General features: G+C 43.0%; 1 protein-coding gene across 6 annotated transcripts; it reads left to right on the top strand.

Moving 5' to 3' along the window:
- The first annotated feature begins 8474 nt into the window (after positions 1 to 8474).
- Positions 8475 to 27875, top strand: atat1 (alpha tubulin acetyltransferase 1). Of its 6 annotated transcripts, none has more exons than XM_071500606.1 (12): positions 8475 to 9479; positions 9786 to 9846; positions 10453 to 10569; positions 10932 to 10989; positions 11134 to 11247; positions 13773 to 13874; positions 17125 to 17170; positions 20202 to 20276; positions 20505 to 20718; positions 23190 to 23275; positions 25072 to 25156; positions 25884 to 27875. In XM_071500606.1, exons 2-12 carry the CDS (start codon positions 9821 to 9823, stop codon positions 26155 to 26157), a joined length of 1197 nt encoding a protein of 398 aa, XP_071356707.1. In that variant the 5' UTR covers positions 8475 to 9479; positions 9786 to 9820; the 3' UTR covers positions 26158 to 27875. The 6 variants fall into 6 exon arrangements, 5 of the variants coding, with proteins under 5 accessions (XP_071356707.1, XP_071356708.1, XP_071356705.1 ...); XM_071500604.1 differs by having other exon boundaries at positions 8494 to 9479; positions 10478 to 10569; XM_071500605.1 differs by having other exon boundaries at positions 8495 to 9479; positions 10478 to 10569; positions 25072 to 25126.
- Positions 27876 to 27944: the final 69 nt, after the last annotated feature.

Raw genomic sequence — 27944 nt, forward strand, 5'->3', positions numbered from 1 at the left:
TGAAAAATGATCAGAGAGAAAGTGAGAATAATATCCTTCTTATGTCATCTCTCACACAGAGCACAGTAACAAATGCTGAACAGAGAGGGCTGCTCTGTTTGTCCAGAAACTATTCAGATTTGTTGCTCCTTTTTTGACACTCTCTAAATCTAGCAACAAATGCTCTAAGTTGACAACACTGCAGCCTGTGAATGTGCCCTAACAGAATCAGTTTGAGCCCATTTATATTGAAAGAGCCACAGCCCATGAGGAAACTTCAACGCACGGCCAGCCAATCAATGGCGTAATTGCATCACTCAACTCCATCACTCAGTCAGTCCCAGACTATCCCTGTTATAGGGCTGGTGCTGTGGCGCTGCCAAAAAGCTATACTAGTGTGAGCTGGTCAAACTGGTGCAGGTATCAATGTCCAATGAACGTGTTACACCACAGCTCACCTCAGACTAAAACACTGAGAGGATTTTGTGCTCAGCATAGAGACATAGATACTCCTAGCCCCCAGTTCCTGTTAGTGTAGCTGTGAAGTATTTGACCTTAATATCTGAATACAAAAAAACAGCTAAAACACACCGTGATCGTGGTCACTTCAGCAGTACACATGCTGCTGGAGTTCCTGCTCAGATCACACAACCAGCTGTAACACTGGAGTTTTTATCATCAGCTGCTTTGAAACAGCTGATAAGACGTCGTCATGTGGTCCCTCCCTACTCACATCTTCTACCTGATGCATCTGTGTTAATAACAAATAATGAAAGTTCACATCGGTCAGATGCTTGATTTGTTGTCATCATCCCACACACAAAGTATAAATAATGTTAGTGTCAGTTATCTGAGAGCAGCACACACTCTGTAGAAACAGCTGCTGTTGACCACAAACCTCCAACAGCTGCTGAAGGCTTTTATCAGCCCTCAGCTACACTGCTGTCATTTCTTCAGGTACGACATCACTTCAAGGTAATTTAATGCATCATTATTGTGCCATTTCATACAACAGTTCAGCCTGGAGGAAGAGTAGCGGCACATACAGCTGTAGAAACGTTAGTTTTGTGTGGTTTAGACAGAGGTAGTGAATAAACAGTCCCACACTCTGTCACTGCTGTGACACAGTTTCCCAATGATAATCAAGTGTAATTACATTGAACAAACACCAGGAACATGCACTCTTTCTGAATGTTTTCAGTTGAAATGGATGATGATGATGATGATGATGATGCAGCTGACCACAAACACTGTTAACTGTTGTTAATCAAAACGGCAGTTCACAAAGCAGTGGGTGACATCACAGTGGGTCGACACTTGTACAGTACCCATACATAAATGTAATATATGTACATATATTGAATTTCCATTTATGAAATAAATGAAATAATATTATATATATAATATATAAATGTAAAATAAAAACATGTGTGCAAAAATTGTATATGAAACCTGTTAGAAACAATTTAAGAAACAATTTAAGTCTAGTCCATAGCCTCCAGATGTTTGTATGTTTATGTATGTATGATTATAGATCCATTCCAAATCCTGTCAATATATGTTGATATATATCTGAAAGACATGTTCAGAATTAATGAGAAATTAACAAGAAAAAAATAGAATTTATATATGTATGTTGATTTAATAAACTTAATGTATAAATATATATCATCACACATTTCTGTGTGTGTGTGTGTGTGTGTGTGTGTGTGTGTGTGTGTGTGTGTGTGTGTGTGTGTTTGTGTGGCTACAGGGTATACCACAGCCCTTCACCACCTTTCAACTCACTTCAACTAGTTTCCTAATAAACCCCTCACCAGCACTCCAGCTGAGTCCTGTGTCTGCATGTGGCTCCAAACATTACCTGAACATCATCAGAGATATTTTTTATATATGTACATATACAAATGTAACTGTGGGTATTTCATATTATATATATATATATATATATATATATATATATATGATACATGATATGTGTACTTTGCAGACGACACCACTCTCATTGGACTCATCTCTGATGGCGATGAGTCTGCCTACAGGTGGGAGACTGACCGTCTGGTGACCTGGTGCAGGCAGAACAACCTAGAGCTAAACGCTCTGAAGACAGTGGAAATGATAGTGGACTTCAGGAAAAACCCAGCCCCACCCACCCCCATCTCCCTGTGTGACTCCCCCGTGGCTACCGTGGAGCATTTCCACTTCTTGGGTACCACCATCACAGAGGATCTCAAATGGGAGCTAAACATCAGCTCCCTCATCAAAAAAGCTCAGCAGAGGATGTATTTCCTGAGGCAGCTGAAGAAGTTCAACCTGCCAAGGACTATGATGGTGAACTTCTACACCTCCATCATTGAGTCCATCCTCACCTCCTCCATCACCATCTGGTACGCTGCTGCCACTGAGAGGGACAATAACAGACTGCAGCGTATCATCCACTCTGCTGAGAAGGTGATTGGCTGCAATCTTCCGTCCCTCCAGGACCTGTACACCTCAAGGACTCTGAGGCGTGCAGGGAAGATTGTAGCTGACTCCTCCCACCCTGGACACAAACTCTTTGTGACACTCCCCTCTGGCAGGAGGCTGCGGTCCTTCAGGACCAAAACCTCTCGCCACAAAAATAGCTTCTTCCCGTCTGCTATTAGCCTTATCAACAAGGCTAGAGAGCCCCACTGTTGCTGATCAATTGCACCAATCACCAGAAAAAATTCCTTGTATGTGAAAACATACTTGGCAATAAAACTGATTCTGATTCTGATTCTGATTCTGATGTGATAATACTATATCCCCTTATAGGTGAGATACACTCACTGGCCACTTTATTAGGTACACCTTGCTAGTATCGTGTTGGACCCCTTTTGCCTTCAGAACTGCCTTAATTCTTCGAGGCACAGATTCAACAAGGTGCTGGAAACATTCCTCAGAGATTTTGGTCCATATTGACATGACAGCATCACACAGTTGCTGCAGATTTGTTGGCTGCACATCCATGATGTGAATCTCCCGTTCTGAGATCTGGTGACTGTGGAGGCCATTTGACTCATTGTCATGTTGAAGAAACCAGTTTGAGATGATCTGAGCTTTGTGACATGGTGCGTTATCCTGCTGGAAGCAGCATCAGAAGATGGTACACTGTGGTCATAAAGGGATGGACATGGTCAGCAACAATACTCAGGTAGGCTGTGGCATTTAAACGATGTTCAGTTGGTCCTAAGGGGCCCAAAGCGTGCCAAGAAAATCTCCCCCACACCATTACACCACCACCACCAGCCTGAACTGTTGATACAAGGCAGGATGGATCCATGTTTTCATGTTGTTGACACCAAATTCTGACCCTACGTCTGAATGTTGCAGCAGAAATCGAGACTCATCAGACCAGGCAACGTTTTTCCAATCTTCTATTGTCCAGTTTTGTTGATCCTGTGTGAACTGTAGCCTCAGTTTCCTGTTCTTAGCTGACAGGAGTGGCCCCTGGTGTGGTCTTCTGCTGCTGTAGCTCATCGGCTTCAAGCTTCGACGTGTTGTAGGTTCAGAGATGCTTGTCTTGGTTGTAACAAGTGGATTTTTAATACTGGCTGTGTTCAGTGGAAATGGATGAAATAAACACAGGGGAAATTGTTACAACTGACCACAAACACTTGGTTAACTATGATCTGACTTGACATCTCATTTAGATAGAATGACTAAACTTGCTGTTTCAGTGAGGGTGAATTCAGTAGGAGGGGACACAAGAACGATGTGGAAAAGATCTTTTCTCTAGAAACTGCCCCTCGTGTGGTCTACAGCCCACTTTCACAAACACACCCACACACACACACACACACACACACACACACACACACACTTACTATGTTTTTACATCTCATTTTGCATTTGGATTTGAAGAAGAATTATTTATAAAAACTCCCCCTGTGTTGCAGTACGTCACCTTCTCTTCATGGTTATTTATGTTTCTAAATCTGCTGCAAGAGGCAAACTCCCTTCATCTAAAAAAAGACCTGATATTCTCCCCAAAGCCGCAGAGGAATACACAGTGGTTTTTGTAGATTGGCCCACTGCTCAACTTCCTCATTACAGAATATGAGAACATACAGACACCCACGTGGATAATCAGCCCAAAAACTCTCTGCCTCCAAGAAAAGGTTGGAAGGTTGGATTACATCAGACCTGTTGTAAAGTCACCTTTATAGTGAAATTTCATACTTAATGTGAGCTACAGAAAACTTTTGTGTCTGATGAAGAAGCATACATTTGCTCCTCACTGTGAATGTGAACTGCTTCATTTTTCAGATCCTTCTTTCCATTTCCTGCCCTGGAGCAGGGCCTGCATGGGGAGTCAGACCCAGCCAGTCACACCACAGCAGGTAGCCGACACTCCTGAGGAAGGGGCACAATCATTCTGTGTGTTGCCAGCCACCAGGTGGGCAAAGGCAGAGGCGTTAGTGTGCTGACCTTTGGCTACAGAAACCTACCTCAGGTAGGTAACCTCTCTGGCCAGGGCGGAGTCAGAGCTGGACCCTAGACTGTATATAAAAATGGACATGAAAGTGAAGCCCGTGCTGAAGAACCTTAAAGCTGCATTCTATCTACTGACCATCAGGGGCCGACTCCACTGGTTGTAAACAGAAGTCTGATTGTATTGATGTCCATGTGAAAACGTCTCTACTTCTCACTGATTTATTACCTCAGTAAACGTTTTCCTGATGAGTTCATGGTCTCAGTCTCTAGTTTCAAGTCTTCCTCAATACAACATGATGTTCAGTTTTTACATTATGGTCCATTTAGAGGAAAATAGACCATAAAGCACGGGATGCATTAGGGTGGGGCTACCACATGATTGACAGACTGTAGCACAGAGTCAGGATAAAGCACAGAGCAGGTCAGATCCACCCCTCACTCCTCCTCAGCTCCACCTTCTCCTACAAATATGGTTTCTTCTGGTTTCAAAAAACCAAGATTACAAACTGAAGGCTTCAAAACAGCAGCTCACAAACCAATGGGTGACGTCATGGTGGCTTGACATGACTTGACACTGCCACATGAAAAGGTGGCAGTGTGTAGGAAGAGTTCAGGTGGATGATTCGTAGAGAGGTTGCTTGAGGGCAGTGGTGGGAAAGCCCCATGTCTTCCCCTTTCGGTGTGATTCCATTTCTAACCCCAGAAAAGTGAAAATCATTTCACCGAAAAATATCAATCAATAAAATCCCTTTTGTCAGTGAGTGGGAGTAAGTCCCTCGATTGATGTGCCTCATTCTTCACACGCAGGCAGGTTATTCCACACCAACCATTTGATCATATCCGTCTTCACATATCGTTATCTCATCTTGCTGTAAAGGGGAAGCGATCTGAACCAAACAGAAGAAATGAACCTGCTGACCTCTCCTGAAGAAAAGACACGCCAGTCCAGAGGAGTCGAGTGAGTTCAGTCACATGGGGACCAGTCACCACATGAATTCAAGATAATGTGATGTGATACTTTTGGAAAAACAAAAACACCAGAGTTATGCAACTGTGGCTCGATAATTAGTCAGTGCAGGTTTCGCTGTGAACTTTCTACCTGTCTGGGCGCTCGGGGAGGATAAGGGAGGGGTGAGCAGTTTTGCAGAGGTTGATGAAACCAGGTAGAAAGAAACTGTGTGAAACCAGTGGTTTCCTGTCCCCTTTTCTGAAGTAAAATGCTGAGCTGTTGCGTATGAATAATGTTTGTTCCTGTAGTGAGGTTTATTGCAACATAAAATCTATTTCCTCATTCATGTAGAATGTAGAATGCTGATATTTCTGCACTGGAGCTGTAATTAGATTCAGTATTTCCCATGAATATCCAATTGTCATTGTTTTAATTTGGCTATTTCAAAGAAGGCTGTCATGGGACAATACTCTCCCTTAAAACCCAGGATTACTCCACCATTCCTCCTTCTCTCTTTGCCTTTGATTAAAGAGTTTCATAGACACCTTGAACAGTAATGTCAACATTTTTCTCAGTTAAACAAGAATAACAACCCATAACAACCTGTCCTCCAGCCTGAACAACCATCAACCTTCTGATATGCGGCAGCATACATCCATGGGCGGCAGGTGTACCGGACCTTGGTTGTTAATACACATGCGGGCTGTATTGAGATCGGGCGTACCTACCTATGTCACCATGGTTACTATAATAACGACCATGGCTTGGCTAGGTTTAGGCTCAGAAACTACTTGGTTCAGAAGAAAATGTTATGTTTTGGGCTAAAATAAGTACTTCTTTAAGATTAGACGATCTCTGTTGTCATGGTTACAATAATAAAAACAAACAGTCATGGATAATGGAAACAACTGCTACTTTGTGACCGATCTCATGTGTCATATTTCTGTGTTTTGTTGACGCATCCATCCAGCCCAACCTCCTCCTGACGTGGACTTTGTCGCTCTATAAACTACGTCACCGCACTTTTCCCTTTGATCCTGGCATCATTACTACAACCACTAGATGTCGCCTAGCAACAAAACCTAACTATGGTTCATAATAACCTGCTACTCTCACAACCTAATTTTAAGCAGCAGGCAGCTGTTTCTTTGAAAAATAAAATATTATTCAGTGGTTATGACCCTGTTAGCTTTGTTAGCGTGACAGAGCACGCAGTCGCAAATGAGCTACATGTTGTTTTTCTCAGGAATTCACATCAAACCAGAGTTAAAAGAAGAGGGAATGTTGAATGTTGAATTCATCATGAGGCCAAAACATGACTCAAATGTTTGTGTTACAGGTTTTTATCAGGACCTGGTGTAGTTTGGAATTAAATAAAATTGAAAAAGCTGCATCAAGACAACAACTGTTGATTACTGCCTTAAAGTATAACAAGAAGTTAATCACTGCTTTTAATTAATTTTTTTGCTGCTGTTACATCTGACCTAGAAATTGTACAATTTTAGCTTTAATACTATTTTATTTTCTCCACTGTTCATTCTCTCAGCCTTTTTGTTCTGTTATATATTTTGTTGTTTGTCTCACTATGAATGATCCTGTATATGAAATGTTCCACACTAAAGCAGAGGTCCTGTTGTAATGCTATTACTGCATCTAAGCCTACCAGTGCTACATCTGCTACCATTAAAACGACAGATGGAAGACAAATAAAAGGATAAAGTAACATTAAGTGGGCTATTGAGTTGTTATTCCTCTGTACACCTTAAGACCTTTTTGTCATAGATTTTCCAGTTGGGTGAAACTCTAATGGAGGGATAGAAAACCATTCCTCCAGAAGATATTCCCTTAATTAGTGTTTTGATGACGGTAGTGGAGAGTGCTGTCCAACATGTGGCTCCAGCAGCTGGGTTGAGATCGAGATCGGGTGACTGTGAAGGTCACATCAACCATTAAGGGAGCCCTTGTGCCCTGGAAAAATGTGTATTCATTATGATTGTCCACTTGTTTATTCAGGTGTTTTTAACGTGTCACACATTTGAACTGCTACTTTCTTCCTGTTATTACAGATACCAGTCCCACATCCTGTACTAGTACATATACTGTATCTGTACATTATGATATACCATTTTATTCCTATAGGGAAAAAACACAACTAAAGAATACACCAGTGATAAAAATGTATAGCACAGAGGTTATAACTGTTGAAACACATGATGTTATAGAGATCAATAGATTGTGGTGTTTAACGCTTCCTCTGTCAGGATTCTGCATTTGTTAACCTACAGCACCACCATGTGGTAAAACATAGTGGTTACTAACAGATGGTGCTCCAAAAGCACACATGAAAAAAAAAGAAAACGGTAAGATGGTTTATTTTCATATAGTGTTGTTAAGTAGTGAACTGCATGTAATTCAACTAGTAGTTTAAGTGCATTTTGCAGCAACTTACTGGTAGTTCAGCTACATTCATATCTGCACAGTAACTCAAGTAGTTAAATTACTTCTGTGCCATTTTTGTGTAGTAGTTACTGAAACTACAAACAACTTTAATAAAAGGAAGGAAATTATTTTTTAAAATCAATTTTACCATTGCCTCTTTACTGTGATTGACATCATCCTGACCCAAGGCAATACATTTGTCAGGCAGTCCACACCACTTCACAGTTGCATGTGCAAAAGCCAAAGGTGGGCGTCGCTCAGTGGTCTCACAGCTGCAACTTCATCATGGCTAAGCCTCCTGAGTCCCTGCCCGAGGAGGAATCACCATGGCCATACTGAAACAATAATTATATACAAAACCAAAGCTGACACTCCAGTACTTTCCCATAAATGGTGAGGTATTTCAGGCATTATCATTATTATTATTATTATTATTTTATTTATTTATTTTTTTTAATTTGTTTTTTTGTTTTTGTTTTTTTGGTGTATGCATGACCTGTGAACAAGTTGGTACTTTTTGCTATTTTTTTTGCTGGTATGTAACTTTTATATTATGTTTTGTTATAATTTCATATTACATGTATACTGATAATTTGACTTTTTTTTTTTTTTTTTTACAAAGCAGTTTGAACTACTTTTTCTAAATAGCTTTTGTTAACTGGACTAGATTTCTCCATCAGGTAGCTTTGCTGGAGCTCAACTTCTTTCATTGTTTTTCAGTTAGTTTTATATTAACTCAGTTTGTAGTGATTTTTCTGCTATTCTTTGTGATGTTGTGATTCTATTGAAAGGTGTTTCTCATCTTTTTCCACAATATTGACATATAAAAGATCAATATATTAGAAATACTTTTACTGTGATAGACTGGTGACTTGTCCAGGGAGGGTCAATACAGCGAGATGGACTAGACACATCTAACTTAAACAGACGTAAATATAAATACACCACATGTGACATTAATATAATGAGTATATTTTTTAAACAGCTTGACAAAGTTGAACATCAAGCCTTTTGCTGGCCTCATTCATTTTACCGTAAAACTACAACAAAATGTTCTCAAACTATTGTTGTTAAATTATTATATGAGGAAGTGAAAGATGGGTGACGGTGTAATCACTGTCCAACGCGGGTTCACCTTCATGTCTTCCTCTGAGGCATTACCAGAGACAATGGAGATGAAGTAATGAACGTTACACGGGTTGTGAAGGTCCATAGAAGATTGATGCCGCTGCCTTTAAACACATTACGGTTTGTGTTGCCAGGGAGTGACTCACAACCACAGAGACACAATGGAGCTGCAGTGACAGTGTAAATAGCAGATGTCTGTTGTTGTAAATCCCGCAGCGTTGTTTAGTGTCAGTGTTTAAGTGCTGTTGTCTCCGGGCTGCTAGCAGCTAGCTAACTATTGTTTTAGCGCTAACTGCTCAGCTCGGTGAGTGAGATATCCAACAGCCCCGTTAGCCACTTAGCTAGCTAGCGAAGCACCTGCTGGAGCTCTGCTGCTGGGGTTGGGTGCGAGATATTAGCATATAGTTGTCCAGTTAATCAGGCAGAGAGCTATTATGGAGTTTCCTTTTGATATTAACCACTTATTCCCCGAGAGGGTCTCCATCTTGGACCAGACTCTTGTTGCAGGTCGTAAATCAGCAGGAAGGTAAGTTAGAAGCTCTGATTCCTTTTGTCTTTGTTGTTAGTTAGCATGTTTCTCTGTACCTACCAACATACAGTACCTTGTCTGGATCTCCTCTATATGACACCAAACTCCGTTCAGAAATTTGCCAGTTAAAGTGGTCATATTTATGTAATCATGCACAAGTTAAAATGCTGCAATCCAAGTGTTGTTTTGATGAAACCTTTGCTGTGTGTGTTCACGTTTTCACTCCCTGCTTTTTGACAGTGGTGCCTAACTCAGCCACTCCTTGTCTCATCTTATTTGACACTACTGTGTTCATCTGTGCAGGCCAGATCTCCAAGCCCACATAGCCACAGTTATTGATGAACTCGGGAGAGCCTCAGCAAAGGTGGGTGTCTGGAGGTGTGGGAGTATGGTTATCATTTATTTATCTATGTAAACATGTATGTTTCAGATATGCACAGACTGTTCTTATACCATAGTTACAGAGTCAGTGACCACAGAAATAGAAAGTGGTGGTGGATTACAGACATGTGGAAAAGGTGATGTGGTCAGATGAGTTATCTTTCACCATATTCTTCACAAGTGGGCGAGGTCATGTATGTCGAACACAAGAGAGCGGCACAGGCCTGAATGCTGGACCCCTATGCTGATGGTCAGTGATGAGGGGTCACCGATGGGTTGAAGAGGATGATGTGAATCATGTGCTGTGACCCTCACAGTCTCCAGATCTCAGCCCAGGTGTACTATGGGAGATGTTGGAGTATGTTAGACTATGGCTCTCCACCACCACCATCATGTGTTTATGAAGAATGGAGTTCAGACACCTGGAGCAGTGAAGCTGTTCTGGAGGAACAACACCTGACCGAAACACTTTATGATGGTGTCTCCTTTAATCCGTCACATGTCTTGATTTGTCAAGCTGCTGTTACAAGAATGAAGTTTGATGCTTATTGTAATGCCCTTTGTCTGTTTCTACTCACGTACTCATCAGCAGTGTGGTTGCTCGCTCTCCTCAGGCCCAGCAGCTCACAGCACCTATAACCAGTGCCTCCAAGCTGCAGTCCCAGAGGCATCAGCTCTACCTCCTGAAGGACGGAGAGAGACACGGGTACATGTCTCATCCTACACACACACACACACACACACACACACACACACACACACACACACACTTTTCACTGTTTGTCCCTGGACTGACTGGGCTTTTCAGACCTGCTCGGTTCACCAGTGTTGAGTCATACTGTGGTCACAGTGCATGTACTGTAGCGTTGAGACACACAGGACACTGTGTTTAATGCTCATGGCAGCAACTCGCCTCAAATCACCCAAATGGAAAACTAGGTTGATACATGAAAAGTTATTCAGAGCACAGAGTCTTACTCACTGCACCTCGCTCTACACCCCCCTCCATCCCGACCAAACTTGCTTACCCCCCCCCCCTCCCCCCCTCCCCTCCCCTCCTACCTACAGAGGACACGGTGTGGTTGTGGGATTTCTCAAGGTCGGCTACAAGAAGTTGTTTCTGCTCGTGAGTCACTTGTTTTCTTTTTTTCTTTGTGTAAATGTGTGTCTCTTCAGGACGGCTGTAATTCTGTCTGGTTCAGTGATTTTACATCTGTTTGACCTTCCTTTTATCTGCTGTATGGGTGTGCTTGTTGTGTTTCCTCCACAGGACCGACAGGGTGTGCACGTGGAGGCGGAGCCGCTGTGTGTTTTGGATTTCTACATAGCGGAGAACTTGCAGCGACACGGCTACGGAATGGAGCTGTTTGATTTCATGTTGCAGGTGAAGCATTCCTCTGTCCTGGGCAAATTAGTGGAGGCCAGACTCGGTGTGGTGCAGGGTGTTATTACAGTCCCCTCCCCAGGCTCCTCACGTAAACAACATCAACAGTCTGAGGACTCGGTTGTTGCCAAGACAAACACTGCTGTGACTGCTCAGACCTCATGTTTGACAAAGTTGCAGAAGGAGGCAGACCTGTCTGAAGATCTGAGGCCAGTACTGGCATCAGTACTGAAGAGTTTGAAAACTATATGCATATATTGATCAGGCCAGTGTTCCTCTACAGTACACAGAAAAACAGCAGTCTCCTTTAACAGTATTACAGGTTGTTATTTTCAGTTTCATTTATTTCATCTTCATGTCTGACACAATGTGATTTCTTTTCCATCATGGCTCAAAGTGCCAGGATATCTGAAGGTCCCCGTGGACTTCAAACAGACCACACTGAACAAAAATATAAAGCAACACTGTTGTTTTTCCCCCATTTTTCATGAGGAGAAATAAAAGATTTAAGAGGGTTTATTTCTCTTAGATTTAAAACTGTGTCAGTGAACAAGATCATCATCCACCTGACAGGTGTGCCATATCCAGTTGTTGATTACACAGCAGGATTACTACACAGGTGTGACCTGGTCACTTTAAAATGTGCAGTTTTATCACACAACACAAAGACACAGATGTTGCACATTTTGAGGTAGTGTGTATTTGACGTCAGTGAGAGTGTGTCAATTCATCCAACCAGCCTCTCACTCACCACATGTGACCCACTGAGCAAGTCTGAGCTGATCTGCATCCGCAGATCCACTGAAGAGGAGCTGGACAACAATCAGCAGCCTGACCAGCTCTGTCACACTGCACGAGGCCAGTGGTGGTTACACCAGGTACTCGTACAGAGATACAGATACTGACTTGGTCCCTGATCCATGACCCCCCCCCAAAAATGTACATCGGTCACACAGCTCAGTACATAAAAAATGTCTTTTCAAAATAAAAGTACACATTTGGTGGTCTTGCTGTTCTGTGCAGTGCAGTGATCAACATCTGGATATAAAGAACATTTCTGAGAAATAAACCCTCTGTGTGAGTGAAGAAGTCTTAGATCTTTAACTTCAGCTCCATGGCACCGGCAGGATCATATTTCATCGTACGGGCAAGAACCACCTGTCTGCTCGTAGGCTACCTTTAGGTTTCCTGTATAATATGGGATCACCCCATATTTGAAGATAAAACGCTGCAGTCTGTCCCTTGGTCGAGACCAGGTCTCATATTTAACCGCAGTGGTCTGGGTTCAAGTCTGACCCGAGGCCCTTTACTGCATGTCATCTGCTTTCCTCTCCGATACTAATTGTAAAGCTGTAGTACACTGCATTTTTTTCACCCTTGATATTTTTGAGTTAGAAGCACATGAAAGAGTGTGAGTCTGCCTTTTGAAATCAAAAAGTCGACATTAAGCAGCAACAGACCCTCATTTAGCTAAATAAACAAAATCATAAATAAATTAAAAAAAATGTAGCACAGTGCTGCAGGATTACAGCTGCTGGTGCCACTGCTTCATGAAAAATGGAGTAAAAATTAAGTGTTGTGTTATATATATATATATATATATATATATATATATATATATATATATATATATTTTTTTTTTCTTTTTCTTTTTTTGTTCAAGGTCTTTGAATTTTAAAGTCATACAAAATGTAATGAATCACCAATACAGTTGAACAAAGACAATGTAACCCCTCCCCCTTGCCCCACAGAGCCCCATCCCTGTCATATTATTACTGTGCCAGGTTTGTAATCACAGTCAATTGTGTTTACATTTCTGTTCAGTGTAGTTCAACAGTCTAAAGGCGAAAAGTACCAGTTCCACAAGACCACACTCAAAGGCAGGTTGAGAAGCCTGCTGGTATAGAGAGAGGAATAATGGTGCAAAGACATCACACTTACTGGTGTCTGCACTTCTTCAACTTCATTATGAAGGAAATTAACGGTCATCAGTGAAGTCAGATGAAGCACTAATGGTCTGTTTCCTGCTCAGCATCACTGTTTGTGTCCACCCCACAAAGTCTGGACACATGGATGTTCAGAGGAGACTGTGTGGGTGTGTGTGCGTGTGTTTTGACCTATAACACAGTGATCACCTGGTTGGTTCACGGTGGTTTAGTGACAAGTGAACTGCTGGTCCAAGTGAGACGTGGATCATGCAGTTGATCTGAACATAAACCAAACTGAGCCAGAGCCCTGAACTGATGATGAAAGGCTCAGCTTGTTGGATCATGTGAAGATCACGTACTGCCTCTAACAGGCTTCTAACCCACATCACACAGTAATTCACCAGCTGTGTGAAGGTGTCAAAGTTCCCATCTGTTGCACTGATAATTCATCCCTCGCTTCACGTCTGTCCCCCCTGGACAGTGCTCCAGCTCGGTCTCCTTCAGTCTGGATGCTGTCTACAACCTGATGTTGCCCTCAGGTGATTCCCATGTGCCTTTCATCAGTGACTGCATGTTTTCTCTCTCTCTCCACTGCAGCATAAGAACGTAGAGCCGGTGCTGATGGCTTACGACAGACCCTCACCCAAATTCCTGTCTTTCCTGGCGAAGCACTACTGCCTGGCACAAAGTGTTCCACAGGTACAGTCTGCACTTCTCTATCACACCGTCAGTGTGTGTGGACGGTTACTTCTCTCCTGTCTGCTGCACACTGCACTAAAACAGATCTATCTAACCTGACAAGATCTCAGGGGACACAGAAAATGATACGTGTCGTGATGTGACGGTGTAAAATCTTTTCTTTCGCGTGACTCTGTGTGATTGCTCCACTTATTACAGTTATATTTAGACTCTGCCTCTTCCCCTTTGATTTAGGCTGTTTTTATCCTCAGTTTGGAAATTGATCTGCCACTGATAAGATATTCAAGAGGTGCATATAAAACATATTTAAGTACACATTAGACTAAGATGAGAAAGTGAGTGAGGAGAAGTCCAGAGCAACGTGAGCACAACGCACCATCATAAATAAAACACAAGCTTCCTACAGTCAGACACTGGTCTGACCTGGAGTGACCTCACGTTCTTCTGAAAGAGATATATTAGGAACCCCCAGAGGGAATTTCATTACTCCCGTCACAAACGTTCACTTGGACTCAGGGATCAACTGATGAGAATTTGGTGGTTTTTGTGACCTCACAAAACACGTTTTTGGCCATAACTCAAAAATTAATTGGACACAATTTTTAAATATAAAATGATGAAGGGATGACATTTTATATCAGAGAGGTCAAAGGTCAGAAGTGGAGGCTGTGACCATGTTCCCTGTAACTTCACTGGATGGTGAAGGCAAACAACCACGAGGCATGAAATCTAGTTCTCTAAGCTCTGTGTGTGTACTCCTGATCCATGTGTGTAGTGGTCCAGGACCTGCACTGCAAACACACAAGTGTAGATCTGGATTATAGATACATGTCTTTATTCTTCGTCGCCCATCCTCTTTGATTTCTCTTCTTCATCTTCACTTTTCTCTGCAGACTCTGAGAACAAAGTCTCGTGCTTTAGAGCCAACGTTGAAACGTCACTGACTGACAGTGACAACTGGTCGTGGCAGTGGTGTTATGATTGTTGTGACAGCACTTCTAGAGCAAACATACACAAGTACCTCCTCTCCTAACACCCTAACATGTCGGACTAGCTCTCACTTTCAGTTCACTTCTCTATTCAATCTCCTTCACTTATTAAATAGATGTTGTACTTATTACTTACACCAAGGTTTCCTGCTGCACTGAAGCTTCACTGATGTCCTTCACTTGTTAATCATGTTGGATGAAAGCGTCTAACAGATGAGTGAATGTTAAGCTAAGTGTGTGTGCAGATATCACACTAGTAATGCTCAAACATAAGAAAGTATTTCCTTACATGAAATAAGTGACACATGGTCTTTTCTGGATTGATCTGGATCTTGGTCTTTGAGAAGCCCCCGTCACTCAGACTTGTCAGCAACCACTGTTTCTAAAATTGAACATATACATTTCTACACCTCATGTCAGGACTCAGTCACAGAGGTGTGACTGAGTCTCTCCTGTGTTGTAGTGAGCTGAGGGTCATTGTCCTGTTGGAAGGTGAACCATCAGCCCAGTCTGATGTCCTGAGCTCTGGACCAGGTCTTTATTAAGGCTCTCTCTGTAGTTTGCTCGTCCAGCTTCCCCTCAGTCCTGACCAGTCTACCTGTCTCCCTTCAGTTAAATTTCAAATGAATTTACCAGTCAAGGTGTAGAAATATCTCAGAGATGATCCAGAGAAATGGAACCTGAGCTGAATTTGAAGAGTCAGAGCAAAGTGTCTGAACACTTATGTCAAAGTGATATTTCACTTTCTCCTTTTTAAATAAATTTGATTTTAGATTTGTTTTTTGTAACAAAAAGTGAGAAAAAGACGTTCTGGATGTTCTGTAAATGTCTGCTTCTAAAGCCAATAAGCAATGCTAGCTCATTTATCAGGATTCTGTAATTCACCCTTAGAGGGATAGTGCAGTAGGCCTATAAATAGCCTGGAACTAGAAAGGCAGGAACACCAAGGTTGTGACTCTGTTCCTGGAAACCTCGTCTTTTTTAGATAAGATGAACACTGGGCTTGATCATCGAGTTTGCTGCAGGAGATTGATGCTGTAAGAGGCTGAGCTTTCCATGAGGCGCTGAAGTCTCACCCTTTTCCTTACTTGGTCAACACTTGTTGCTCCGCCACATGAGACTCTGTTAGAGATGAAACGGTACAAAACGTAATATCAGGATTATAATGATCATGGTTATCAGTGTTATCACAGTGTTGTTGAAATGAGCTGAAAATGTTTGAAAAGTAATAAAACGCAACAATGAAACACAAAAACTGCTGTTAAACCAGAAACTCCGCAGATACACTGAGCTCGGGGATGACAGCGAGCCGCAGCCCTGACATAAGTTTCAAAAACACACAATCACTGACCAGAGCGTCTCACATGGAGTCTCAGCAGCTACAGCCTTTTTTAGTGGATTTACTCGCATTTAAGAAAAACCTCTTATACCCACTAACTTTGGTGTAAAAAGGTTTTAGAGGCTGAAAAAATCTCGAGAGCAGCTCTGTCTTCCTCCATGTTTTGACTGACAGATCACAAACCCATGTTGCTCACTGCGCATTTTGTGGGAGGCTAATGTGAGTTTATTAACCACAGTAGTTAACCACGGTAATAAATGGTGACAGTGATAATTAAAATTTAAACAGTAATACTAACCATCTGGTATTTTTATTGTTATTTAGTGTGATACCGCCAACAGTCTCATCTCTACTCGTTTAACTGTGACCACAGTAAATCAAGCCATATAATAGTAATAAAAAAACAGAACACATCACAACCTAGTGGTGCTTTCTTATCCTTTAAAGCTAAGGCTGAGATTCAAAGTTCATTCTTGACCTTTGACATTTTGACTACCAGCCCCTGTTTTGTCTGCATGTGGCATTTACTTACCTGTACCTTCACACAGTTTCCTGTTATCCTATGCTGGATCCAAGATCCAGTAAGCAGAGCTGTGAACTCTGCTTTCTGAAATTATTTTTGGCTCCACCCACTGTTCCCAGAACTTCAGTGCTCGAGTCCTTAATGATGGTGGTCCAGATCGAGTTCCAGGAACGATGTAATGAGGTTGTTGGCGAGGACCCAGGGTCTCCGCCCGAAAAGAGACTACTGTCTTTCCTGTTTTGTGTCTGTTTGCCTTGATCTTGTTGATATCCACAGGAAGCTCACAGCACAACAAGCTCAGGGAATCATCCACCCCCTTGAACAGCTTAAACTCGGGGGGGTGATATTGAACTTTTTGTATCAACCTTTTATTAACAGCATCTTGTCTTTTGTTTCCAGGTGAATAACTTTGTGGTGTTTGAAGGCTTCTTCCTCAACAGAGCAGGTAACTTTCTCACCACTCTCATTCTGTTGCTTTGCTTTTTGGGATTGTCTTTGTTTTCCTTCTCTGTGGGAACATGCTATGAGATGTGGGTAAGTGGGTGGCTTCAGACATGGCCTCCTCACTGGCTGAACCTGTGATTGGTCAGGGTTCCTGGTATTACTACATCAACCTTACCTTTGTTTTCCAGAACAGTTCCACATGCTCTTGTGGATATATGTTCGGAAGTTCAGTTACATGTCATGTTGTGCATGCTGCAGCTTCAAAGTGAACTCTTGCTTTTAGCATCACAGCAAATTCATCATTTTGTTGTGGAAGAAAAAACCCCTCCCTCATTAGAGAGATGTAAGTCTGAAGAAAGGGGACTTGACCCCAAAGTACTGATCTGCTTTTATTCCAGTTCCAAAATCTTTTGTTTCACCAAACTCTCCCAGGCTCACCCTCCTTTCCTCTGACGGATCAGGGGATGTACGGCTTTTTGTAAGGACTTTTCTCTCTTTTCTTTTGTCATCTGTCCCCAGCATCCTGTACCCCTTCCTTTGTCCCATAATTAGGTCCATGTTATATGTATGATGCTCCTGGTCCCGTTTATTTTCTTTCTCATAATTTTTCAGCCAGTTTCAGTTCCTCTGTCCCATCACACGTATTTATCTACCTATATAAGTACAATATAGGCTATGTCATATATTATGCATCATATATTGAACCTACCCTCCTAGCTGCCAGAGAGTACCCACAGAGAGCCACAACCTGTAGGCCACCTCAAACCCCCACAGACCACCTGACTGACAGAAGAATACCTGCCTGTTTCCTGACCTCCGGTGTCTCTGAATGTCTGTCAGTTAGTTAAAAAATCAGTTAAAGGTGTTTTGTGTGACACTCTGCCATCAATGAACCACATTACTGTTATCACTAAACAATAAAACCATTGTTAAGAAGATTGGTAGCCTCTATACCAGCGTCTACACTACATTCTGTAATTCATGCCATTTTAAAGCTTGCATTGCACAAAACAGGGAGAGGTCCCAGGGTCTGTCTGCAGCTTGCTGCCTACAAAACACAGCCAGTCCAAGTCCTGCAGCCCTGCAGAGACAGGCACACCCACCACCTGGTGGTTTTATCAGTGCTGGAATAGGAGCTTTTTAAAAAGCACAGTCTGGAAGAAAAGGTGTCATGGTTCCTTTAGCATTTTAGCATTTTTAGTAGAAAGTAGCGGCTAGCTAAAGAGAAGTAAAATCCCGATGTCACCTCTGCTGCTGAATCTCAACACAGTCTCTCTTTATTCACTGATACATCGGTGTCTTTTGTTAGTTCTTGTCAGAATTATGAATGCTTGGTGATTTTAATTAACCTGTTGTCTTCAGATAAAAGTGTTTTCTTTTTTTTCTGCCGTTTCTGTCCACACTGTTTAGCACTTCCTGTCCTGATATCCTTACAGCCATTTCTGTACAAACTAATATCTCTTCTGTTGAAGACTGAAAAGAGAAATATTAATTAAACAACATTAGATTTTTTTTCATTTGATTTTCTCATACATTCTTAATATTTTGCATCATAACTAATGTCAGTATGTAAATCTTATTACTTTTAAAACAGAAGTTGGGACTTGTGGTTTCACTTTTCCTCTCTGTTGTTGCTGACCGGGCAGCTAGCTAAGTTTTAGCATTAGCTAATACATAACTGTTGTAACTGTATTAATGAAAGGACATTATTCCCGACTCCCAGGTAATCCAGTGCCTGCTGGAAATTAGCTACAGAGATAATAGTAACTCCCAGTGGCTTGTTTTATTGCTCTTTTTATTGGCCCTTTTGTGCCACCGTAGATGAGCGGGTGTATGCTGTACTTATTGAGTGCCTCTTGTACTGCTTGGTACTCATGGACATGTTTTGTAGTGACTGTAAGTTGGAGAGATCACTTGACCAATGTAGCCAAAGCTTGAGAGATGGTGGAAAAGATAACACAGGGTTTTTTTTAAACAAAGATAAGAGCGGGGCACAGAGTGTAAGGAAGCTGGTGAATGTCTGAGACATGGCTGGTGTTAGACTGAGGCTGCCAATCATTTTAACCCAAGTTTCATTTATTCTTGTCAAAGGCACTACAGTGAGTGTGATGAAGACGACTAAGACAGCATGTTAAAGCTACAAATCCACTTCAAAACAGAATCTGAATACTGGACTCTGGTGATCTTAGACTGTTCAAGTAACTGTGAACAACAACTGTTTCCCACAGGGTGATTAAAGACTGCAGTATGTTTAGTTCAATGTCAGAAGTGCCATAGAAAAGAATACATTTGTAAAAGAATAAATGTAGAAATAAAAACAGGAAAAATAAAGAGATAAATAATTGAATTAGAAAATGTGGAAATATAAAGAGAAATATATAAAATAATTAAAAATTGTGTCTACACTATAACCCCTGTTCCACTGGTCAAAAAACCTGCTAAGACCTGTTAACATCGGGCTTTTGTCTACGATGGAAAGGGGTTCAGTCACAATTTACACCTGGGTCAAATGACTCTGGCTCTGATCGGCTCTGATCAGCATTGATGTAAACACAAAACCCGGGTAAACCTGCTAATTTTCGCCTCTTTTCCTGCTGTAACATCTTTCAGGGCACAGACACAGGCCTGTACCCTGTACAGGTGCTGTTAAACCAGAAACATCTGAAACATCTTAGGGGGGAAAGCATTGATTTATTTCTGCTTTTATTTCCACTAGTATTTACTTATTGTTTTATAGGTTTTTGTTTTTTGTTTTTTTCTGGGCACTCCTATGACTCCATACTGTCTGTCCTTTATGACACATGCTCCAGTCTGAGTTTCATGTTGCGTTCACAGACCTGCTCTGAGGTGTTGAAGATCTCAGGACCAGTATGTGAATTGTGTTGTGGAGTGGATCCTCCCTTTAAGCCTTCCCCACTAGATAAAATCAGAGGAAAAACTGTTCAGATATAGTTTGTAGAGGACAGTTTGTAGGACTGTATTGCAGGAAGTTCTGTGTTTGTGCTCTGCTCTGAGCGTGTTCTCCTCCACAGCTGCCCAGCTGAGAAAGGTTCCCCTAAAAAAGCCAGACGGAGAGATCAAGCCCTACTCTTCAATGGAGAGAGAAGGTAAACAGTCACACACACAGACGTGAAGCAGATGCATTCACCAGAGGAAACACTGTTTCCTCACTAACATGATCCAGGCTCAGTCGCTCTGGTAGTCTGAACCACTTGTGTTGAGTCTTTAAGTGACATGAAGTTAACAAACAGTGAGTGTGTGCTGATCATCGCCTGTGTACTGTTCATGCGTGTTCTCTCTGACAGTAACACAAACAGCTGTGTCACTCTCTGCAGCGGTGCGTCAGGAGCAGAGGGCTCTCCCCTGGCCATTTGCTCCTCCTCACTCCCCCCAGCGGTCGGTATCCTCCCAGTGCTCCCACTCCCTCAGCGTGGGATCCTCCCCCAGCAGGGCGCCCCTTCGAGCCGCCCCAACGTCCATCCTTGGGGACAACAGGGGCCAGAGCCTACAGTCCCCCCTCATGGAGCGCTGCAGGGCAAGACGCACCAGGTAGGAACCGGCTCGCATCCAGTCCCGACTTCAGGGGTGTTACAGTGTCCTCTTTTAAAACTGTGAGATCTGTCAGTGGAAGATCTGTCTGTACAGGGTGTTGTTGGTACTAAACAGCTTGTCAGTTTACACCAGTGTCATTGTCTCTGCAGCATCTCTACTGTCGGTGAAGTGAGGATTACACAATAATTACATATCATTCAGAAAAAAAAAGTGCAATGAACGAGCCGTGGGGGAGAGCTGGTTCTGGTTCCGGTTCTGGTCCTGGTCCTGCTCTGGTCCTACCTTTGTCCACAGGGCCAGGGTGTGAACAGTCCACTGGGGGTTGAAAGGAGTCTTTGATAGTGCTGATGTTCCTGCCGGTCAGGCATGTCAGCCACAGACAGGCCTATGAGTTGATGACATCACTGTGTGTCAGGTGATTGGTGAAGCATGTAAAGTAGTTTAGAGGCTAACATGCTAACTGTGCTAAAAGCAGTGAAGTACAGCCTGTGGCCCCGGATGGAGAGCAGGTTCGGTGACATGATGAATACACTGACTGTATCGCAGCTTGTTCCTCATCACAAACACTGAGGACAAACGTAATTGTTTTAAGGCGCTGGCTTGAAATTCCCTTTGGCATTTTTCTTCTCTCGCTCTGACAGACAACACACTGCCCCACCCATCCAGGAAACTCTCCTGGGTGTGTGCCTGTGTGTGTGTGTGTGTGTGTGTGTGGCGTGTGTTTTTGTATCTGGAGCAGAGGGAACAGGAGAGAGCGACACAAGTGAAGCCAAGGCATGTGTCTACATGTGTAGAAGGAGTGAGGATGAACTGGAGGTGGAAGCAGCTCTGGGTTAAACGTCTCCCTCAGGGACTCTGGTTCTTGGCGCTCTGAGCTCTGTTTTTGTTCAAGCTCAAAGTTGAACTTGTTGTGATTTCTCCCGTTTTGTTCCAACAGAAACCAGTGATGAATGAACAGTAAGACTGTTTGAATGATGTTGGACTACAATCATCATACTGCTGTGATTTTATGCATCAAAGGGTTAAATCGGACCTTTCTGAGGAGCCTCAGAGGAGGTTTCTAAATATCAGGATATATATGTCATGAATATATATGTCATGAATCCTGATATAGACTAAAAAGGTTGTGATATTATTTATATCATCCAGCCCTGGTGGAAAATGAGGCGATCACTGGGTTCAGTTGGATTTATCTTCTGGGGACCAAGACGGTACAGATTTCATGGCCTTGAGCCAAACCACTGACAGTTTTTATGAGCCCACTTTGGAAGAAAGCAGATCCAATGAAAAATTATAGTGAGTCTGCAAATGAAGGTCCTCAGAGTCTCCATCAGGCTTGATTCTGGTCTTGTCACCCTCTCTAGTTTTCTGAAGTGTACTACAGACAACATTATTTATTTAGAAAGAACTCCTCAGTCCTCATGGTCCAAAGCCAGATCAGATCCTGCCTGAGCATACAAATAGAAGTGGCGGCCTCCTGGTGGCCCCTGGTCAGTGTGATACCTGCTTCATGTGTTATGATTTATGGATGTTGAGATGCTGTTATACAGTGGTTGTAAATGAGGTGCAGTGGCCTCACATTGGGACCTTACAGTGAGCACAGACCGGGCCGGTCTCGGTGCCAGCTCTGCTCCACTTGGCAGACCACTGCTACATTCCTCTCATCAGTCTCTTATTGTGTCCAGCACAAAGACTCCTGCTCTGCCACAGCTTTCTAAACACTGTCTCTTTCTCTCTCTTTCCCTTCCCCTTCATTTTTTTTGTTCACCCATCCCACCCCCCGATCTTCCTCTGCCCCTGTGATGAATTCTCTGTCTCCTCTTTTCACTGTCATCATCAACTGCTAATACAGTTCCCTCAATAGATCTCAGCTGGGCTTCCATTGACCCGCCTCAGACTGGCACCATTGACTGTGGCCTTTAGAGGAGTGCCTGGTGTCTGAGCCTGATGCAGTGTGTCTCTGTGGGGTGGAGAGGGGGAGTCTGCTGTTGTTACCACCATCATTTGGCTCCTTTAGGCCTTTTTAAAACACGACAGCTCTGTCTTATCTTCTTTCCTTTTTTAGAACCAATTAAACTATGTGCCACAAAACTGCAGATGTGAGATTGCCTTTTGTCACACAACTGTCACACAGATAAAGTAATGTTCACCAAACAAGCTGGCTGGTATAAGATAAGGCTGCACCTTCTCTTCCAAGGTCTTATCTCCATTCTGTGGCTTTTTATTTGTCATGTTTGGTTTTATTGAAGCACCCTGTATACATTCCTTCTGTTTTGTTCTACTTTGTTTTGATTCTGTTTTGTAATTATGTCTTTTTTTTTCTTTTGTTCCTTCTTTTCTCACCTAACTTTCCTTTGGTCTTCACCTCCATCCCTCCTCGCTCCTGTCCTCTCCCTTTTCTACCCTGCTCTGTGTGTTTTCGGTTCTCTTCTCATCCTCCTTGCTGGCTGTTGCCATTTCTCTGGTAGCCAACAGGGTCTAGTTGCCAGATCCAGCCTGTACAGTCGGCACCTGGACAGCAGAGCTGTTGGACTGCTGGACACACACCTGCCAGGTAAGGTTCAGTGAAGATGTTAATGCCACACTGCTCTTATGAGACTCATTGAAAATGATGATGAAACCAGAGACCTGCAGACTGGGATCACCTGTACACACTCGGATCCTCTCCAGATGTTGCTATTAAAGAGTGTGCAGATGTTTGACAGTGTGCAGGACTCTTTAATATGACTTTATGGTGTGCAGAACTTTGGAATAATTATTACCTGTTGGAATGTACTATGGCTAGGACGGATCAACACAATGCAGAAACCACAACACAGATACAAAAGCCACAATACAAATACCAAATCCACAACACAAATACAAAAGCAACAACACAAATACTAAAGCCATAACACTATACAAAATCCACAACACAAATACAAAATCTGCAATGCAAATACAAAATCCAAAACATAAATTAAGCAGCGGTCCGCCTATACTATAACTATATCAATAATTTGAAAATGAAAAAGTCTGACAAAAGAAGATAAATATGAGAATATAAATACATTGAAAAACATTAATCAGTCATAATTAACATTGTTACACTTCCTTCTCAAACTGCTTCAGAAACGTTTCCCGTCAAAATAATAAAATGAACTGGAAGTGTCCCAGTGGTTAACATGTAGACCATTTTCTGAGCAGTGAGTCTCTGGTTCAACTCCCGGCTGACAGGACATGTCATTCCCCTCCTCTGTGCATTTTCTGTCCCTCTACACTGTCCTGTCAAATGAAGACATAAAATACCCAAATGCCTTTTTGCTCCAGGACTCTGCAGGGCTGTTATTACTGGTGACTTTGTGGACTTGGCCTTAATGCCTGTATTAACAGGACAGTGTAGAGAGACTGAAAATGCAGAGAGAGGAGGGGAATGACACGCAGCACGGGCTGGGAACCGAGGACTCCCTGCTCGGAAAGGACTAACTTCCGTTGTGGCTTCATTTGCATTCGTGTTGACCTGTCTGGGCCACCGTAGGAATGTATTTGGACGTCAAAATAATCTTAACTCAAGGACCTCGTACTAGCTTTGGGTGCTGATTGCTGTGTGTGTATGTGTGTGTGTGTGTGTGTGTGTGATGTATGAATGTGTGTGTGAATGGGTGAATGTGGGGAGTATTGTAAAGCACTTTGTGTGGTCAGTAAGACTAGAAGGCTCCATATAAGTGCAAGTCCATTTGCCTGTCTTTATCAGTCTACCTGTCTTTATCAGTCTTTACCGGTCTTTATCAGTCTACCAGTCTTTATCAGGTGTCATCACCTGACGAAGACTGAGATATGGTAGAAAGCTCCAGAAATGCAAGTGAGTGGACCTTGAGTTAATTTGACATATTGACCTTTAAAACCAGCCAAAGTCCAACTGTCCATTGATTACTTATGATTATAATTTATTCTACCATGCTTCTATTATCACAGTCATGGTGTAAGTTGATTCTCAGCCTGGATTTAAAGGAATAGTTCACTTTATAATGAAACTGTCCACTCTTACAGTCAGCTGATGTTGTTTGTAGCAGCTGATGTTGTTTGTAGCAGCTGATCTGGGTTAAATCTCATGCCAGTGAACTCTCCTTTTAATGTTTGTCATAATCAGATGTTGCTTGATACTAACTTGTGTTTAAGTAAGAAACTGTCACTAAGCTTTTTTCAAGTTGAAGTTTAAAGATGCTGAACGTTGCTCCTGGAGGTTTCCGCCCCAAGGACATAGAGCCATTAATCCCTCCCTGGGTGAATTGGTCATTACTAGAGGCAGGTGCAGTACAGCCAGGCAGCCATGTCTCCTTCCTCATGTGTTAGTACCTTGTGCCTCCTCAGGTATGAGACCAGTGGGGGATCAGTCATACGCACTGGGAAACACAGACACACACAGGTTGGCCAGTATTCACACACCACTAAGCAGGTATTTACACTACTGCACTAGACACTTGAACACTTTGTTTGTCCGGGAGGTTAAAAAACCTGACAGAAGGATATGAGGAGGTTCAATGACTCGCCCTGCGTGCAGACATCTGTGGCCAAAACGCATTAACCGTGTTAAAGGAGACTGTCCGCAGCAGACACTGGTTGCAAACTTAAAGCTGAATTCATCTGTGCAGACACATGTACATATCACAGTGGACATGTTGTGATAACCACAGAGGCTCACACAGGAGGTGACACGGGCTCTGACCAACAAACGACAGTGAGACACAGGTATGTTCCTGCTGACACCTGTCCATGTTCCTGGATGTCTGGCCTGGATAAACACGTTCCAGCTGATGGAAGCAGCATCTGTAATGGTTCACCAAAAACCTTTTTACAGAACATTTACTTGAATATTTACCAGAACATTTATCAGAATACTTTGTAAACACACTGACAGTATTTTTGGCTGCTGATGTGACTACATGTCAGATGGACAGTTTTAATACCAAAAACCACACCTTAACCACCGAGCTGGTTGTTCAAAAACTTTACTGATATCCAGTTTTGTCACTCAGGGAGGACTGAAGAGTTGTGCGTTTTCAGCCACATGTGTCTACACTTTGGGTTGTTACACACTACATGTTTGTTTCAAGTTTTAGACAACATGTTTGAACCTTCATCTTGATCCTTCTTCCTCTGAGCCGGTACTCTCCTTTCACCAGGTTGCAGCCTCACTCATCCAAGAAGAATGGCATCTGCAGGCAGACCTCCTTAAACAGCAGTGAGACACAGCTGGATACAGATGCTGAGGAGAAGCTCAAGGTGTCAGATGGTCCACAGGGTCCAGCAGGAGGCACCCTGGTAAACCAGAGACACCTGTTGGAGAAGGAGAGCAACAAAAGGCAGCCAGGCTGGTCGTGGACTGTAGGAGAGAACTGCTACACTGCCCAGTGGGTGAAGCAGAAGCAGGAATACAGGAGCACCCGACCCTGGTGACTGGGACCTGGTCCTGTGATGATGCTCAAAGTTATACTTCATTTAAATGTTGCTGCAAAATGTTGAATTCAGTGTAGAAGCTTGGCCAAGTGCTGAAAGCTCTAACTTTGCTCAAGGGCCCAATCTCTGCTCCGGAAACATGCACTCCCAGTCTCTGAGGTATTGTGAGTTCTGTCTTGGCTGGTCTCCAGGATGAGTCAACAAGTTCATCTTAACCAGTCGACCAAACTGAGGCAAGGAACCAAATATGGAGTTATTTCCCTGCAAGAGGCATCAGACACCGGTCAGCAGCCAGGCCGTCAGAACATGTTGATTAAAGCAGCAGCAGTGAGGTGGAGGAGCTGACTGAGGGAGCCGCAGCTGCTGGCTGCGGCTCGGGGGAAAGGTGTCAGGACAACATCCAGTCAGAGGAGTGGATTACAGCTGTGCCACGGTTTCTGAACTTATCCCAAACTGACCCAGAATCTGAAACAAAAAATACATTAAAGACCTTAGTTTGCTTTAAACGGAGAGCGTGTCACTGTCGTGACAGTGGGGAGTGGCTGTGTTCAGTCTTTTTGTCATGACACAGGTAGAACTGGGAGAATGTTTTTTTTTAGCCCTGGTGGATTTAATGTACCAGCTACTGACTGACCACCACATACACTGAATGTCTTGATTAGCAACACAAGAGAAGGATGCACCCCGCCAAGCTCAACTAAGGCTCTGTTCAGACCTGTTCAGACCTGGTATTAAAATCCATCTCGGGGGATCATATCGCAGGTGCACAGCTCTAAGTTGTGAGATGCTTTGAGGACGCATCTTTTTTCAAAAGAAAGTGTGGAGAGAGACAGGAAATAGAGTGGGGAGAGACACTTACAGTAATGGGTCCAGCCAGCCGGGAACCAGGGACCTGCTCAGGACTCCTTATGAACCTAACCAGTCAGCCATCGTGTCACTTGTATCACTCAGACCACATTCAGAGGTGGTCTGGACCATGTGGCCACATTCGAATGTGTTCTGGGCTGAAGGACCTCTCTCATATCTCTTTCTCTCTCTCTCTCTCTCTCTCTGGTCCACTGCAGTCCTGATCCTGTTTGAACAACCTAAGCTGGTTCCGGTTCATTTAGGTCGACACCAAAACACCGGAGGGCTCAGATCATTTACTGTCTGTGACGTCTCAGCAGAAGATGTCTCTCGCTGACAGGCCCGCCCTCCTAAAGCTTTGGTGCAGCCTGAAGGAGACTCACAGCAGCTGTTTGAAAGTGAAACTAAGTGTGGGACTCATGGACGTCTGTAGTCAGTGTCTCCACAAACCCACTGGCGCACAGCCATAGAACTACTTCCTGCTTCCCTGATAGGTCGTGCCAGTGACAGCTGTAGACTGTGGTGAGAAATCCAAAGCTGCGGTCATCTCCGTGGCCTTTCACTATATTTTTCTTGTTATTCTGGGTAAACTGACCCTTTAGCTTGACTCTCCAAGCACGAGGAACTGCTGCTTATCAGATGTCAACATCAGGCTGAGTCAGAGTCCGCTGTACAGCTGTCAGAGGACAAACTGAACCGGAGGAGGAAACACACCTGGATTCACAGTAGCATCAACACACATTCAGAAACCAGACTGAAAAACATTTGCGAGCAAGGAGCATTTTTAGCTCATCAGGGCAGCAGGTGCACTGTGCAGTGCATGCTGGGATGTTTTATAGTGCATTTCTGTCAGCAATAAAGTAGAAAAGCAACAGAGTTGTCCTGAGAGTCATTCAGAGTTTTCAGAATTTATTCAGTCAGATCCAGATCTGGCTCTTCTT

This window comes from Trachinotus anak, unplaced genomic scaffold (assembly GCF_046630095.1).
Source record: "Trachinotus anak isolate AG129_WGS33_773 ecotype Australia unplaced genomic scaffold, CSIRO_AGI_Tana_v1 ptg000016l, whole genome shotgun sequence".
NCBI lineage: Eukaryota > Metazoa > Chordata > Actinopteri > Carangiformes > Carangidae > Trachinotus > Trachinotus anak.